The sequence below is a fragment of the Papilio xuthus genome, unplaced genomic scaffold (assembly GCF_000836235.2).
Source record: "Papilio xuthus unplaced genomic scaffold, Pxut_1.1 DF825017.1, whole genome shotgun sequence".
Lineage (NCBI taxonomy): Eukaryota > Metazoa > Arthropoda > Insecta > Lepidoptera > Papilionidae > Papilio > Papilio xuthus.
The window spans coordinates 5705311-5724474 of NW_013533632.1; the positions used below are offsets into that span (position 1 = coordinate 5705311).

Below are 19164 nucleotides of genomic sequence, written 5' to 3' on the forward strand. Positions count from 1 at the left end.
ATATAAAATTCAACCCACAATCTACATTCTACTTCAAAGAGTATATAGAGTGTATAGAGTATATAAATTGTGTTCTACTTATCAAGTACAAAGTCTATGGCAAAGGGGAAACCATACATACACCGCCGGTCATGGCAAATGGGGTGGGCGGTATTCATATCCTAGCGGTGGGCAAGACTATAAAATGCTATGGCAATAACTATATTCAGCACATATTTTAAGACAGTAGTGATCCATCATATTTTAAGCCACAGAAAAATAACCATTATAACCAAAGAGTATATAAAATATGATTATAACAATCACAAAAATGACTACTAGAACATCTCTTCTATCATCTATCACAAACAGCATTTGAGTAACAAAATATCAATAATTAAAAATGGTAGTAGTTAGAAAAAGTGATAAGGAATTTACAATTTTAATGAACTCTGAACCTGCTGTGGCTAACCAGTGCTCTTTAAATTAATATTTTCTTTAAGTTTTTTAAATGTGAAATGTAAGTACATTAGTTGTAGCATATGTTTTAGTAGTTTACTTCGATTAATTTCGACAAGAGTTATAAAAAATGTGTTTTTGCGTTAAATGGGCCAAAACATTAACATGGACTGACTCTGTCAAATCAACCCCATTATTCCCTATATAGTTTATTATCTATAGTTTTCATGATTCACATTTATTATTCTTTATATAGCAAAGAAGTAGTTGCATATTCTTCGTTGTTTTGGATTTGTGTGTTATTAATGTGCTGTGCATTTTGTGTTCCTGTGTATCTTTTCCTTATTTTCTAGCTACTGCGCTTTTCTTCCTTTTATGTTCGCCCTCCCCCGCATTTCTGTAGTTTTGTATATTATTGCGTAAAGACGCTTATTATATTTGCGATATAACCTAGTGTTTAGAAGTTTTGGTGCGCCATTCACTATGCCTAGGCGTTGTGCATTAGGGTGCCCTCCACAAATACGTAAGTACACAATAATAAGAATTTTCTATTTTTTTTAAATACATTTAGTGGAAAACGAACTGCGAGCGTGTTTTTTACTCAACATCTGTTAACGTCGTCTCGTGTAACAATGACATTTAGTTTACAAAATGGTCACCGTAGAAGTTGAAAGCTTAAAATTATTTTATTTACCATTATTTCTAAAAACTTTACTGCATATTGAAGTATCACTCATCATTAATTTTTGTTCCAGGAGGATTGCTTCACATATTACCAAATCCAAACAAATATCCCGAACAACATAAAGCTTGGGTTAAAATTGTAACTGGTAACGAAAATCCTGACGAATTTGATTATAAAAAATACAGAGTATGTGACCGTCATTTTATTGATACAGATAGAATTCGAAATCACCGTCTCAGTGTATTAGCAATACCATCTTTGTTTTTGCCGGGTAAGTAAACTTGTTCGTTATTTTTAACATCACAGTGTTGTGTTTTTTTACCTCTATATTCAGCATTGATAATTGATATAGATAGCCCTTAAGCAATATTATCTTTTCTGAAATATCTTATTAAATATACAAACAAAAAGAAACACTGCAATAGAAAACCTACAATATAGTTTACTTTAACATTAAATAATACAAAATGTCTCAACTACTGTGCAGAACTGATTTGTATAAAAAGAGGTTTTCTTTTTTTAGTTTTCTTTATATTTTCTTCTCGTTATAAATAACATGCATGTTTATTATTACCTATAATGATATATACTTAGCATCTAAATTTATGGTACATTGATGGTAGATTGGGCCCTAGATCATGATATGATTATTTTCCAGAACTGGTGATGGAGTATTGGTAATATTACTTATTATTATTATTATATAAACTAATATATTCTTTTAATTATACTTACAGCTGATCCTTTGGGTATGCAATCAAGGTCAGGTTCTCCCCCAACTGTGTGTACAAACTTGGATGAATTGCAGCCTTTGCTACATCGCATATCAATAGAACATAACTATAGTGTTTCTGCTAAGAGACCGGATGTAAGGAAGCCAATAAGTAAGAATTTTTAATTATAGCAATCCAGCCCTTTACTGTCCCCCTGCTATTAAGATCATGCTGGCCTATTTGCAAATTACAATACATGCTAGGCCAGCTTCCTCTGAAGTTCCATTGTTTTTGTCACTCAACACAAGTATAGTTAATCAAATTCTGATAAGATGCATATGCAAAGTGTGTCAAAATCACAGGTGTGATACTCCATAATATATGTCATAACCAGATATCCTGTATAATTAATGTCTTACTTAGTAACTGTTTTGTTTTACAGGAATTTATCACAACAATGTGAAGCCAGATGCAACAACATATAAAATATATCAAAAGATGTTTAAAAATATTCGCCGGAAAGTGTTCCGGTTGCGAAAGAGATATCAAGTTACCAAGAGAAGTTTGGAAAATGCTGAGAAGTTATTAAAGCAGTTCAAAAAGGTGTAAAAAAATGACGACTTCAGCAAAACTTTTCACCATGTTCCAAAACCAATGAACCAAACTAGTAAGAAAGACGAGTGTTTACTCATGAATGTATGTGATGAGCTAGAGCGCTGGAAAAAGTACTTCTCGGAGTTATATGACACAAAAGACACCATGTCTTTTGTAGCTAAAAAAATTACATGCGCGAAAGAAAAACCTGACATCCCTTCGTCAGAAACTGAACTTACCATCACTTTTATACGAAATTGTTATAATAGGTTGAAAGTGGGGGTGAAAATTTGTGTGAAAGTATTGTGTGGCAATATGTGAGGTGTGTGTGAATGTTTTATTGTTATGTTTTATAAGTTTAAGTGAAATTGACCAAATCTATTATAATAACCATAAGCATTTTGAAATAAATAGGAAATGCCAGAGAGTTTTTTTTTAATCCACATTAACCACTGTTATCAGTATGAGTAATAACTGCAAAGCAAGGCAGTGTCTTAAATCATTTCAATTTTAGTTGTCTATGTGTTTTTCCCAATCATGTATCTATGCCAAATTTCAGCGAGATCCATGGAGCCGTTTTGGAGACACTTTCTGACAAACATCTATCTATCTAAACATTCGCATTTATAACAATTGTTGTTACAATAAGGGAAAGTTTATTTGTTTTAAATTTAAAAATATTATCTAAAGAAGCATTACTCTAAACTGAGTTTTTAGCAAATATAAAAATAATAAGTTAATAGATGTTCACCAACTCAATACATGTTTAAAATCATCAAGAATCATCGGAGAGTTCTATGGTGCAGTGGTGGTGCCTACAACCATTTTTAATTAACAGATACATATAATTATTATATAAGATATAACTAATGAGGGTGAATTGAAACAGTGAGTTTGAGAGAAGAAAGATTTAATAAATAGATACAATAATTGTTTTCTTAAACAGTATCTGAACCTTAAGATCGATTATTAAGAAAATTATAATAGACAGGAATTACAAATTGACGAAACAATCAAATTGTCAAGTCAAAATCTACATTAGAAACATGTAATTTTAATGTTGCGTTGGGGCTAAAGATTTTACAACTCCGCATATAATTAGTTAAAGTTGAAATCTTAACAGGGTGCTATTGTATTATTGACTTTGTTGGGAACAATTGCATAATGCAATAGTTAACGAAGCACACATTACTCGCAAGTCGACACAATATTAAATTAGAAAATAAAGCGATATGATATGTTTCGCACAACAAGTTTTTAAACATTAATTTAAAAAGCATTGCAACAACTTCGATATCTTCAGAAGTTTTTAGTTATCATTGTTTTATTTAACAATTTATATGAATGAATTCTACAAAACTTTGTACAAATGCAAAGTCGAGCTTTTGGTGTCATATTTTAAAGGCTGGCAGGGCGATGGCTCACCTATAATTCAAATTATTTAGACTGCCTAATAAGATATATCAATTGACAATTTTTTGTCTTATAATGCTTTTAATGTGCCACCAAACAATCAACATATACACATTTTTTTAAATATGATTTAACACGATTGACTGAAATAGTGCTTAAGCGCATTTTATGTTGATTTGTAATCAAGTTACATCAACGGAAAATCAATTTTAAAACCGTATCGATTTTCAGTTGATTTAAAATAATTATTTGGTCAAATATTCACACAAACTGACATGGTGTTGAATACTTTTACATTACATATTTATAAATCATTTAAAACCACAGGGTAATATAGAATTTCAAAACATAATTTTAAGAATGATTTTGATCTGAGAACACTTATGCACCATATAAGATTCAAGTGTTGATTAATTTTGAGTGAAGTAACAGGAGGTATAAGCAGAGGTGAAGGAGTAGATCAAAACTGTGTACAACTAGATGTAACAACATTTCTAAACCTTGATTGAAAAGGGATAAATATATTGTTTACAATAGATGAAACTAGTCACCGACATTAGAACAATTATTTGAAAAGCTTTCTAGATATAATGTATGTAAAAATTAGCACCCATATAATGCTAGCAATAAACTAGTGGTGGTGCTACTAACCTTTCTATTACATTTTAAAACAACATGAAAACTGGTATTCTTCATACTATATATTTTGTCCACACAAAGAAGTTAATGGCATTGTTTGTTATCTTATCTTTTAAGCGCTGGAAGACAGTAAAGTTATTGGCAGCGGCTGTGGATCTTTCTACATATGTTACATATTGTGAAGTATAATCCAGTTTTCATTGAACAGCAGGCATGTAATAGTATACACATATACACAAATATATGTATACATATATACACAGTGTATGTTTAAGGCACTAGGCGATTCGCTTTTACAATACTAAAAGGTTTTTTTTTCATTTAAAGTCTACCATCATCTCACCACTTCGTTGTATAAATGAAGTGATCAGAGGTAGTGTCAATTCAAGAAGCAAAATTGAATTGCGGTTACAATTTAACTTTCATAGCTTCCTAAATCGAGGTAGTAGTTGAGAGGTAATTTAGGTTAACATGTTCTGTGCTGCTAAGATTTAATGACGGTAAGTCTTCTTGTATGCCGAATACATTAGCAGTGGCAAGTAAACTCGCTTGGCGAGTAGCATGCACAGAACCTTTCAAGCATTGCATTAAAACGAATCACCTTAAGCTGTCGACCTGTTCGATTCATTAATCTATAATTTTATCATTAATTGTACAGGTACATAAGGCTTATAATTACCAAATACACAATCAAAATGAATATCATGGTCAACGAGAATAGTGCGCGATGGCACTTGGTGTTTTCGATTATTTGAGGTATTTACTTCGTTGGTAAGAGATAAATACATTGACTAATCCACTAAGATTCATAAAAATTTTCATTTTAACATTCAACAATTTTACGATGTTTAAAATTATCTATTAAAATATTAATCTCTTTTACATGACAACAGTAAATCGAGATAAAACATGGTTGTGGGCTATTCTAAAAGCATCGATTCTATATAAAGCATTTGGATTTATTGGGATTACGCCCGTAAATGTATCATGCTTAAAATATTTTATACTTTCGTAAACATTAATTATTTAACATTTTATCAAAAAGAACGTAATGTATAATTTAGAACAGTTGTACATTGTTTTCACAAAATCTTTTTAATTAGCCTCACACTTTTACAACACACTTAAACGTATAGATAATAAATCGTTGATATAATTGTGCGGAAAACAAAATGATTGTGCATTAGTTACGTTGTATTGCGATACCTAAAAAAACAAAGTCGATTAAAGTTCGTTTTTTGTACAAATACATTTTAATTTCGTTTTACATACTTATTGTCAGATTTTATAACACCATATATATGTATAAATTAAAAAAAGGTGTGAAAACTTAAAAATTTAAATTGATTCGTAATTTATAGAACCTAATCACAGCATAACTATTGCTTTACAGATGATTATTTATATAGCCTTTAAGAAGTCAATGACTAGGGCTATACAATCATCTAGTAAACCGTATTAAGTCTAATGCATAAGATATAGGGTATCAAAATGAAATTACATACTAAAAAAGTTAAATAATATTAAACCAACTATCAATAAACTAGATGTAAATGTTAGAAGTAACCGATAGTTAAACTAATTCAGATAAAGTCACTGATTTTGTTTGGCAGCAAAGGAACAGTAAACTGACAAGCATTTGTGTTAGTTGAAGTATTAGTTTTAATATATAGTATGAGAAAAAAAATCATTTAAATATTAATTTATAGTAAAAGATGCCTCAATTAAGTTACATAAGAATCGTATTTCCAAAATTAAAAGTAAGCTAAGGATTTTCAGTCAAATCTAAAAACACGATTCGGGATTTAGGTCGTATGAAGTTAGGGACAGGATAACTTCGATCCAAATTGATATTACATACTATTCCAAAGGTTTAAATACTAGGAAATTATAAAATAATACGGATTAAGTATTTTTCAGGCAATCATATATAACAAGTAGACAAGAGACTATAAAACATTTTGATATTATAATTAAATCAATAACAAATATTATATTTTGTATTTATATTTTAGTTTTTGAAATATAAAATGTTGTTCTTTAATTGTTTCCTTTGTTACATGTACATGTAAAGTCCTTTGTTTTTAAACCTTTGAATTATTTCTCTTAAATATTAAAAGTAGCTACGCCTTAGATATGGTATACTCAGATATGCCAACTTACAATTTAGAATATTCATGAAAAATCCTAGCGAATCTAGACACTCGAGAAGATAACATTTTCAAGTTTGATATATAGAAATTAACTAGAAAATTCGCTGTTTCTTCATAGCAAAGCAACTATTGCTATATATTTCGCATGAGCCTCCTTATTTTTAAAATTTGATTTCGCATGTTACTTAACATTATGTATATTCGATGTTGTTTAACTAGCTAGCGACAGGAAGACAGCCAGAATTAGCCGTCCCATAGTGAATTTACCAACTTTATAGTTATGTTTTTTGCTAAATCGCAAAATCAGATTTTATTGAGCAAAAAACTGAGGCTCGGAATCTCATTAAGTTTTTGAAACATTTATATGAGATTACTTTCGTGAGATAACGATATTGAGATTGTTATCAAAATTAAAAAGAATTAAAAATGTTATACCTTCATTAAATAATTTTAAGGCTCATCGAAAGATCATGTGGTTAATAAAATGAAATATAATTGCCAATATTCATAAAAGTTGAAAGCATTTTTATGTTTTGATAGATATCATTTAGAATAAAATAAATCACAAAAACTATATCAACAATGAAAAAATAAATAGACAAAAAGTAAACAGCTTTGTTTATGTAGAAACGTTCTGAAACAATTATATGTTAATTGTACGTATAAGTGTTATATATTACATGTACTTTGTATGAACTGAGATGGTTTTATTTACTTCTTTTCACCGTGAAATCTGACGGACTTGGTCCGCTATGTTCAGTACACTATGTACAAGTTTATATAATATACACTTCTATCGTGTCTTACAATTAGAAAGAAAACTTTTCCAATTGCTTTGTACTTTCAAATTCAATCTACATCGCTATGTATTTAATCAATTTTATCAAACATTACTAACGTTACATTGTCAATTTTTTAATTTCATTGTACATGTTACTTTTATTTAAATATTAATACTTAACTTTAAGAGATTACTCGTATGTATTTACATAGGTAGATCCAACAGTTACATTTCTAGAGTGGTATATCAGATCTTCCGGTAAATTGTTATTAAGAGAGTTTATCATTTTGGATCAAGCTATGTATTTTTAATGTAAACTATATTGTTGACGCTTATATATTTAATTCTAGCTACCATAAATTTTGAATAATAACAGGCATATGTGAAAATAATCACCAAATGATCTTAAAAATGTTATCAATAACTTTAAAGATTATATATAAGAGCTAGTAGGGTATTTGTGATTTTCGTGAGGACTAGTTAAGATTAAGGTAAGAAACTAGTAACTTACTGATTAGGTGTGACAAAGTAAAAGGTAATAGCATATGTTGTCCTGATGTCTGGTTGTGCATTTAAGCGTTTAAGCATAACAATTGGTGTTCTAGTTCTTTATAAGTACATTTAAGATATAATTATTGGACATATAACTAAGGTATAGAGAGGATAAAGGAGCGAAGCTTTCCTTAATATTAAGGCACCAACACGGATAAAGTCATCAAAGGAAAATCTTAATTGGAGAATTGAAAGACCATAGATTAGTGAGAATTTACTCCTCAAATATTGAGATTGAATGCAGTTTTTTTAGGACAAGACATTGTCAAATTCAAGTGAAAAGTTATGGAAGGGGTGCTTTAAAAGAACCTCTGTGGAAGAACAGTAAACAGGATTTACTATGTCTAATCTTGCAAGGCTTTCACTTTACACTAGATTGCCTCTGCCTTATAACACTTATTAAGTAAACTAAAACTTTACTAACTGTGGGGCAGTACTAATGCCCTGACTACTTCATATGATGCCGCTGTAACTGTACTTTCACATGAGGACAGAACCGTGAGGCAGAGCAGTAAACAGTGCAGTACTGCTATTGTTTGAATGTACATTTACAGTAAAAACAGTACCGTCTCAATTTGTGCATTCAAACAATTTATGCTCTGCCCTCGTGTGAAACTAGTATATTGGGGAGAGGCAATTTATCATATATGCCATTGTTACCTTACAGTCAAATTAGGATATGGTTACAAATTACAAACATTGATCCTTAATCATCATTGTTTCTAAATATTTTTCTGTAACATCTAAAATAATTAAAATGAACCTATCAAATATTGTCAATTTTAAATACATTTTAACTATCTATATATATCCCTTGCGTTCTGTCCAATCACAATACAATAAGACAACGGGTATATTGTAAAACGTATAACAACACATGTTGAATTTTAAACTGGTATAGACAGCCAAGCAACAGGACAAGTCCCGCACATGTCACATGCAGGTAACTTAGCCGGGCACTAGCTTATAGAAGCATGATAAGTGATAATGTACAGGGTTAGGTACTATTTATAAGGTCAAATGTCCGTGTTTATGACCGCAACGTTAATATCTGGCGTATCACTCTGACTGCGGATCGCACTGCAGCAGCCGGACAATGGAGGGGTCACTCTTTGCACCCTCAATGAACTCCTCGAGGGACAGCTTGCCATCATTGTTCGTGTCCATCTGACGGAAGATTTTGTCCGTCCTCTTCTCGGGTGTCGATTCGTCTTCTGGCATCTTCATAACTGATCCCACCATTTTATAAATAGCCTGGAATATTAAGAACATAATTTTAATAATACTGTACTGATAAATCGTAATGTTTAAAATTCTTTTTTCTTTATATAGGAAACTCATATTATACTATCAGTTCAGTTAATTAACGCGAATGGTAAATGTGAAAGAATTTAAAAGTTCAAAATGTTTTTCAGACCAAACGTATAACAAACGTTTCTGCCGTCAGCTCATTTGTGATTCAATTAAAATTGCAAGTTGAATACTTTAAGAAAAGAAAAGAGATTCTGTCAGATAAATAAATTACCAGTCATTTATCTAATTCAAGTTATAAGCTCTTTACCGAACGCTACTACTTTGAACTTTATTTAATTCGTGAGGTCTTTATTTGTTTGTCGCCGTTATAAATCCGCTTTCGAAGTTTATAAAAGTATTATGAAAAGTTTTATGGAATGAAATTTTATTTGGTATAAAATTTTTCCGTAAGCGTCATGAATTTTCATTCACGCTTGTAAGAGCATGAAATAAAAGAAATTGAATCGTGCACCTTTATCAAGATTCACCGTCACGTTCAAATGCTGACGAGTAATAGTTCGGATCTGAACCATTACACTGAAAGCATTGTCAACACTCTTTGCACAAATTTGCTTTATTTTTTTTTTATCGCTTTTTATTAAAAAGCGAATGCTTAACAATGGTAATATTCATTGGTTTAAAAGTATAAGTCGTTGTTTAGAATTCTTCTACGTTCGCCGTAAAAAAACGTCGAAAGAAGTAGCTTTGATGGAAACACGATATTAGGTCACTGAAAGTGGATTTTTTTTCCAACTGATTAGCAACTCTACACAAAGCGGGTACTGTTTCTTTCAAATTAAACTTAATTATACAAGATTACTAAAAGAAAATCTCAAAATCCAAATTACTCGAAATTAATTGAAAGGGAATCCTTTTATAAGATTTATATATAAATAAGAGGCTTAAATGGTAAGCGTTTGTTATTACGTAATTGCTCATTAAATAGACGATAGATTGTTAATCGCATTACTGACATAAGCTCTGATATTATACAACGAAATTCTGCGAAAATGTTTTTCATATTTATTTACGAGAATTTTCGATACAAAAGAAATTCGTTGTTATTTTTTTTTGTTCAACATTTTCTTCATTGTACAATACTTTTAATTGGTGTCGAAAGAAAATAACACTAATGTTTTTAGAACTAATCAAGTGCCTAATTGGACGAGAAATACTTATGTGATGACTTATCACATAAGTATTTCACTACAAAAGCATATTACGTTCTTTGTGTTCCAATTTGAATACATAAGCAAGATGTCGATTAAACTAACCGTCGAGAGAAAATTGGATTGGATCAGACTCAATTCTAAGACTTCAATCTCATGAATACTATCTGATTCCGACTCAAATCAAATTGGTGTTGTCATGTACATGAGGTTATATTCAATACAAGCTAATACGATCACTTAGTATACACGCAACGAACTATTGAGTGACGTACGCGTCCTTCAAGTTAATCTAAGCTTGCGGTCTGAGGCACCGCTCCCTGCTTCTTCGTTTTACAAACACTACCACTGATATTCTCATAATATTATTAATTAGTATCAGTCCTTAGTCACAATTATAATAATTCATTCATAAATAATTAAACCTAATTGGAAACATGAGGTTTTTAATGTTTGTACGATTTTGCTCTTGGAAAACATGTTCAATTCTACTCTTTTTGTTCCGAATTGGCTCCGACGGATAGATTCGGACGGCAGTTTATGTTACTTATTTATTCCACGCGGAGAAAGTCGAGGGTAATAGCTAACGTAAAATAAGATAATTATCATTAACCAAAATTATTTGGTGGCCCCAGATGGTGGCTCCAAATAGTTCTTGATACAGTGAAGTTTATAAATAGTTCATCAGTATTATGGTATACTTACACTGACAATTTCGAGCATCTCCTGTCGGGATATGTAGCCGTTGCCGTCCAAGTCGTACATTGAGAAGGCCCATTTGAGTTTCTGTTCGAGTTTTCCGCGTGACGTCACGCTAAGAGCGCACAGGAACTCCCGGAAGTCTATAGTGCCGTCGCCGTTCGCGTCAAACGTCCGGAAAACATGCTCTGCAAACTGAACATGAGACCAAACATCAAGTTACTACACTAACATAAGCTAACAATTGCTACCGCCAACCAATTAAGAACTTCGTCAGTTTGTTGCAGCAACTGAAAAATGTTACCGATCGCCGGAACTCGAAACTCTAATTGCTTTGTGTGCCTAGTTCCATTGAAATTGAATATATAAACACAGTTTGTTGCCGGTTCACTGTTACAGTTTATAATATGCCAAGTTAAATTATAAACACTCACTAACTCACGATCTACCGGGTTCAGATATTTTGTATAATCAGTTGAAATTAGTCCGATATAACTAGCAATTAATTGAAGAACACTGATTATATTTGTATTAAAAATGAATTAAATATACAAGAAAGTGAACATATTTCCTCTTGATCATTTTATGTTTATTTTCCTCGAGGTTAAGGTCAGTGCGCGGCCCTACGGACCCATGCGTATTAACCATAATCTAATTCTGTAATTAGATTGTGGTTACGTCATATGGGACCGTAGGGATTATTTGAAGGAGCTTAAGCGCTTCCAATTAAATTAAAACATTAATACATAGAATGAACAGTATATATTTTGAAGATTAGATAAACGAGCGAGAGCGCTTTTCCATACAACTTATAAAAAATTGGAAAGAAAATGTATTTGATGGAAGAGGGGATGACCAGAAATTATCCTTTTTATGGTTTTTCTTCAAAGGCAGGTAATGCATATGTTAATAGCTAGTTTATTACAGATGCTTAGGGGTAGCAATTACTTAACATCAGTTAACCCACTTACAAGATTTGTCGATATCTTCCATAAAACAAATATGATTAAACGTTTACTACGTAATGAAATTGTGACTTCCAACGCATTGTAGAACCGGGAATAAAATACGGTCTTAAGGAATAACTAAACAAAAGATTTAATCGATTTTTCTAAGAACAAATAATAGAAATAGTCTTCTTAAAGCTGGATGGATGGAAAAATTCAATGGTTCCATTGAAATTAACTCGAGATAAAACGTGACAGATTGTGAGAAAAAGTAAACCTGGCGTAATTCCGGTTTATGCGAGATTATATTTACAAATGTCATAATCATTCTACTGAAAGAGGAAAACATGTTAGAATTTTAAAACACACCATTTCGTGACATGAATTAAATATGAGAGTAAACATAAAATACGAAAGTAGATACATAAAGGTAAAGTTAAAGGAAATATTGTTTGCGGCACATCTGAAAGGAGGTCACTGATACTTGGCGTGGTCGACGTAGACAAATGCCTGGCGGGAATGTTCTCGGATAACCTTGACCGGCCACAACTTAGGACGATACTACACTAGGATCGATAGGCGACCTGGCTCCGGTTATGAAATTTAATCTTACCTTACTGGCGTCCCCGTACGGAAAGAAATTGCCATATATTTTTTTAAATTCCTCAACAGATAAATGACCATTGGGACAATCCTTTAAAAAACCTTTGTACCATTCCTGTATTTCGGCATCTGTAATAATACAAGGGTGTCAATTTTTCATTAATATACAGAAATTTGTGTGACCTTTAAAGAATAGAGGCAAAGCATGTCAAGTAAAACTTTGATATAATGCAACGCGATGTGCCCTACTCTACTGCGACAGTTCGCAGAATTATACAATAAAAGAACGCTGCATTCGCGGTAGCATTCGCCACTTTGAACTTCATATTACTAATACAACGTTCATGCAACGAAGTCCGATGAATAAGATCTCTAGGATGTAAAAGTAAAAGATTTCTTTTAAGTTAGTACACATTATGTTGATTAAAAAATAATTAATCGGGTAAGAATAGATTTACCTGAAAATTCAGTGTTCTGCTTCAGGTCCTCTAAAACCTCAGGCTTTAGTTTACTATTTTGTTTGCCCATTTTGATTATTTTCTTACTTAGTCAGTGTAATCTTCGCCAATATTTGCCGATGACTTCTTATTACTTTTATACCTTTAAGCTTTGTACCCTACAACATAAGGGCCTAACATAAAGATATCTATGGAATTATAAAACCGTCTTAACAAATTTGAAAACAAAGCAACGACAGAAGTAACATAATAAGAATGAATATAAAAAAAAAACAAAAAGATCCAATAATATCAAATGACACGTGCAAGGATAGAATTATTATAAATAGTATATTCGCATGAATTACACAGTTGGTTGATGAAATGTTTTACAAAAGCAGAAGCAAATATTTTTCGTAAACCCTTATAGTTTTGTCAAGAAAGATCAAATGTACACGTAAAGTAAGTCTTGTTTTGATGTACAACAAAAAATGTATAGGCGTTTCAGGGTATGAATCAGGCATTATTGTATTTTATATAATATTACAATACAAAATAACAGAAAATACACAGAGACTAAGTTATTTTCTAACGTATATAATGGGAAAGTTTCAATAGTTAATCTCTTTGACAACTTCTTATCCAACGAGATACTGATAGCGTTCTCTACTCCCTTCAGAAGAGTTTATCTTGACTTCAAAATTTCTTCAATCGCCGCTAACGATGTTGCCGCGAAACTGAAAATACAGACAATCCCTTTACACAGAGCAGATAATGTTTAGAATCGCTTAGTCAATAAGTCTGGTATTAAGCCTCAATTTAATACATGCTTCTAAACATTGTTAAGTAAATTGCGCCTCAGCTTTAATTTACGTATGAAGATGGTACAGTAGATAGGTAAATAAAGTTAAATTTCGCTATCCAAACTTTACCAAAGTACTTCGCGTATTATGTCTCAAATACAAATCACATACATCAGAATTAAGAAAGTTATATGGAAATCAGCGACATATTAATGTTAAAACTGTCCACTGCCGAAACTTATATAATTTACGAATAGAATCTGAAACTGAATTTAAGAATTTCAGATTTCTACCCCTAAGTCTGCTTTTACTCAAAAACACGCCCAGCCTGGTTAAAATGGAAACAATTAAAACTGTGTTAGGTATGCGCTTCAAGGGAAAAATGAGTTATCAAAGAAATGTGCCATTGTAATGTTTCAATCTTTATTAAATTATAATCCGAGGCCGAGTTTGCAGCCACAACTTTTATAACAAATAATTAAAAGATACAATGATATCAACTTGCAAATATGACTCGTACTCCTGCCTGCCTATTCTAAACCTATAAAGTTCGATACTGGAAACTTGATTTGAATCATGATCTCGTTGTTGGACCTTGGACACATAACGTGCAAAGCAAAACACCCCTTGTGTATCGCCGGCCGCCTATAAATATCGCAAATCAAAATTTGGTTTATCGTGTAAATGTATAATAATTTAAAACTATAAGCTTTTTCTTCGCGATCTTGATTATATTATCAACAAAATTTCTGGAGAACTTTCAAAATATTTTACATACTTATGTAAAATATTTTAAACTTTGGCTGCCGAAATGCAAAGTAGAAGTTTTTAAAAGTTTTGCAGACAATATTGGCAAAACTTTAACAAAACTATTTTATCTTCAAAGGCTTGTCCTTTTTACAAATCTCGTGTTTGTTCAAAGAGCGCTCGTATTACCTACTGTTACTATTGTATACAGCTTAGTCCCTTTTTTTTCCTTTGTGAAGGTAAATCTACTTAAGTGTTTTCAGAAAACATAAAAATACAGGAAAATTTGTTTGTTTGTTTCATTATTTTTTTAAAAACAATCTTGTTTTTTCCTGTTTCATTTTGTGCGTATATATTTCTTTATTAGCAATATTATGTAAGTTATATTTTCAATTTCTAAAGCTCTACTCCAGCCCACTTTGCGTGTCGGAATGAAAGCCCACTTAATTTTTTCTCTGTAGCGCTGATTTTTAATAAGAACGAAGTCGGTTGTCATGCGATCAATAAATCGGACACAAATTACTCAACTATTCACATTCGCCATAAAAAAAGCATTAAAATTCGCGCAGTGAAGCAGAAAATCGCTTAGCAAGACAAGAATTTTAGAGAATCTAGCAATCAAGTTAGAGGTCAGTTTATTACCTGAGGAAATGCGTTGTATAAGACAATGGCATATACAGCGTAACAAAACGATGTATGATTCCTCAACCTCTGGAGTTACGCTGGAAACAAAAACGCTACGAATGTAGATACTCGTATGTACATAAGGGAAAACATACGGGTACGAAATGCTGGCGCTCGCGTTTAATGAAATTAATTTCGAGGCAAGCTTCGTTACCCACACAAAAGTAGCAGTCAGGTCTAACTTCAAAACTTCAAAATTTAGTTTAGGAACCGCGTCGGATAAAGACAGTTCGTATTACACGAGGCGATGCCATCACTGTTACTTTGTTTAGTTCCATTGAAACTTGCATTAGAGACCAAGACTGCAATTTTGAATAAATGTTATAACTAACGCCATAGTTAAAAATGATGTCATACGATGACACTATTTATCCGGGTGTCTTTGTCGAGGGTAGTTTTAGTCTAAACTACTCGTATGTTCTGAACCAGACTTATTAACTATAATCGACGCAAGGAGATATTTAAATTATTTCTATTTTAAATGTTAAGTCTACGTCTACTATAACTAACTTTAATATTTTATCGTTGCTTTATGTATACCGAAATACTAAAGAAGAAATAAATTACTTAAAAAAATATTTATTTTAAAATTATTTTTATTTCACTCGTAATGTTTTGTACAAATAGAAGTTATGTTTAACAAGTACATAAAGCTGATTTATCATATTTCAGGCATAAAAAAATAGTTTGATATTGCAATTCAGTCTGGTGTATAGAGATAAACTACGTTAGACAGTCCGCGTGAATCCTGTGAGCTTGAAAGCGGCACGTTCACTCAATCGTGGAGAACCATAATATTGGGCTTAAAGTATTAATTTGGTGTTGACCCTTAACATAACAGCACAAACTACAGAAAAGGAATGAATTTACTAATTTTATAGATATCTAAAAAAAAAAATATTTAAATGGCCGTTTTTAACAATATTATAAGCTAGGGACAAAAAATCGTGAATTAGAATAATTCTAAATGATGATCCTCTTTATTGTGTTTATTTGTTAAAAACCAATAATTTTTTAATATGGTCTTCAAAATTATCTAAAAGCGAACGCGTTTAAAAAAAAACTTAACTTTATTATAATTTAGAAACTTACCGAGAATAAGGAGAGTAACACACGCACAATTGAAAGTATAATAAGGGAGAACTCGCGATCAATTGCAAGACGACCGTCGCCTAAGCCCGCAGGAGAGCGATTGTGAAAATAGTCCCGTCTCCCTGATATTTAAACGTTTGGAAACAAAAGCCTTCAAGGAATTATCCCGAACATCTCTACAGACATTCGGTGTATCACATTATGTAGAAAATCGACGCGTGGATTTTATTAGTTTTTGTTATTCAAATTTGCACACGCACACAATCACTATTGCTGATTTTTTTCTATAAGATTCGGGGTAGGCATAAGTCGATGAAAGAAACAAGCCTTATTTTTAGACAATATTACAGGGGCAGGGGCCACACGAGCAGAGTTTCTTTAAAATAATAAATAAAAATGATCTAACACAAGTTTACTAACGATAAGAACTTTTTGTACGTACGTCTTTATCTTTTTGTATTTAAATTTTGTGAATTGACAATTACAAGGCCAAAATTTAAGTTTAAAAAATGTCCTAAAACGAGACCTATTGTCTCCTAACAAAAAGAAGTGAAGAAATAATATGTGTGCCTGTTCTCTGAATATGTATGTACATGATAAATATGTATGTTTAATGAAGCATCTGTCGTTCGTCACTGAAAATTGTGCGTAATCGATTTAAGGCTCTATGAAAATAGTAGTGAGGGATAAAGTAATTTTATCTCAACCTCAACTATTTTTCCCCTGCTATTCTTGTAAATGTCGACTGTGGAGTATATCAGGATTTTAATATTAACATAATTAAAAAAAAACGAGAGTATGCGATCTTTGTCGAAGAAAAGAATAAATTGTATTTTAGACATGAATAAAAATGATTAAATATCTGTTTTTCTTTTAAAGGTAATTAGGGGATGGCGCTTCTATGTTACCTTGGGTTTCAAATAATCAATGAAAAAACATCTAACATTGGAACTTGAACCATGGAAATAACTATGCTTTCTTTGCACTATTTTTCATTGCTATTGAACACACTTGGTCTTCAGTCGCCAATTCATTTATTCAAATGAGATTACCCTTGCACTTTTAATGATTGATGAATTAATTAAAATAGTCATATGGTGGTTATAAATAAGTATTAACGTATCCGTCATATTAAAAAAATAAAACTTTAGTGTATGGCTTATTTTAATGGGAATTCAATAAATGGAAATTGATTCGAGTTTAATTGATATGTAGGTCGTAGCACTTCGTACTAACGATGGGGTAATAATCTAATAAATTATTACTTCTATTCCTGGATTGGAATGCATATCGATGGAATTAGTCACCGCCATAGGTATTATAGTATGAAGTTAAGTTATTTTATTATTTTTTGATTCAAATTTTAATAAATTCTTCGCTCCTCTCCCATTAAATATAATGTATAGTTTTAGATTAGTTTAGAAGCATTGAATTTTACTGTAACCGCTGTCCGGCTTTAATGTCAGCGACAGTTATGAAACAAAGGGATGCCGTAGACAATGATATCAACAGTAAGTCTCGGCACTTCTATTACTTTTGTTCTACACTTCAAATCAAACGACGAAGTTCAACTGATGTATATATTGGTACTGCGTCAAAGGATTCACTGTAAAGAGTAAAGCTCTTCAAATATAACCACGTAGCCGCACTTTGATACGACGTTACACTATTGTGTAGATGTTCTAGAGTCTAGAAGTATTAACTATACCTCAAAGAGAAACTTCGTAATACGCGGGAGTATGAAATATGAGAAATAAAATAACATCAAAGGTAACTAATACCGTTGGCACTCCGTAAACGGAATAAACTATTGAATAGAAATATAAAATATGATTCTTTTTTAAATGTAATAAAAATATCCGACTAATCCTATTAATATTATGAATCCGAATGTTTAGATGGATGGATGGATGTATGGATGTTTGTTTGAAGGTATCTCCAAAACGGCTGCATGGATCTCGATGAAATTTGGCATAGATGTAGAAAATCGTCTGGAATAACACAAAGGCTACTTTTAAGCTTTTTTAATTCCGAGCGGACGAAGTCGCGAGCGACAGCCTGTTGTAAATAAATCATCAGTACTTCTATTACAAATATTTGATAGACCATTCTATGAGTTAACTTTGTATAACTGCATTAATATATTTTTCACCAACACTTTTCGGACTACCGACCATAACACTGCATTTCTGTTATTGCATTTCTCCATGATAATGCGTTCTTCTTTTGTTTGTGCGGTATTCAACATTATGCATATAAAGAGAAATTATTTAGTTTGTTCGTTTTGAAGTTAAAAATAGAAGCGATTGAATATTAATTTGTTAGACCTAATCACTATAAAACTCGTGTTTTATAACGTAAATGTGGTACTGAACTATAGTTCAGTCTAAATGAGGTGGCATACAAGAAAGCCGTTCACCCGATGATATAAATGGTTACCGCAGTTCTCATAATTCCATTAACATAAACACGTCCACCATTTCGAATGGAAGCCGGTCACGAATCTCCATTTTACAAGATCCTGACACATTGTCGTCATTTACTTAACATTCATTCATAGCAGCGTTAATAGCAATTGTATAGTAATTCATTTTATATATTTCCCTATATTTATCAAAGTTGTCTTGCAAAAGCATTATACAACAACATTATGAGGAATGTGGAAGAGAAAAATTTATCGTTTTTCGAGCTTTACTTACGCGGACATTCAGTACATAGGTAC

The 19164-nt window shown here is 31.7% G+C and overlaps 1 protein-coding gene and 1 pseudogene across 7 annotated transcripts in view; one reads left to right on the forward strand and one right to left on the reverse strand.

Moving 5' to 3' along the window:
• The first annotated feature begins 121 nt into the window (after positions 1 to 121).
• On the forward strand, positions 122 to 2838 carry LOC106126311 (uncharacterized; annotated as a pseudogene).
• A 455-nt stretch (positions 2839 to 3293) lies between these two features.
• Nca (neurocalcin homolog) overlaps positions 3294 to 19164 on the reverse strand; it is a 26104-nt gene continuing 10233 nt past the window's right edge. For 2 of the 7 annotated variants that reach the window (XM_013323786.1, XM_013323784.1), the window contains 5 exons: positions 13710 to 13853; positions 13138 to 13295; positions 12690 to 12808; positions 11136 to 11324; positions 3294 to 9222 (listed from right to left, as the gene is read on the reverse strand). In XM_013323786.1, coding sequence (XP_013179240.1) covers positions 9028 to 9222; positions 11136 to 11324; positions 12690 to 12808; positions 13138 to 13207 — 573 coding nt within the window. In that variant the 5' untranslated portion in view covers positions 13208 to 13295; positions 13710 to 13853 and the 3' untranslated portion in view covers positions 3294 to 9027. Of the gene's footprint in view, positions 9223 to 11135; positions 11325 to 12689; positions 12809 to 13137; positions 13296 to 13709; positions 13854 to 15308; positions 15389 to 16442; positions 18293 to 19164 lie in introns of those variants that run through there. The other 5 variants (XM_013323781.1, XM_013323785.1, XM_013323783.1 and 2 more) reach the window with 4 other exon arrangements.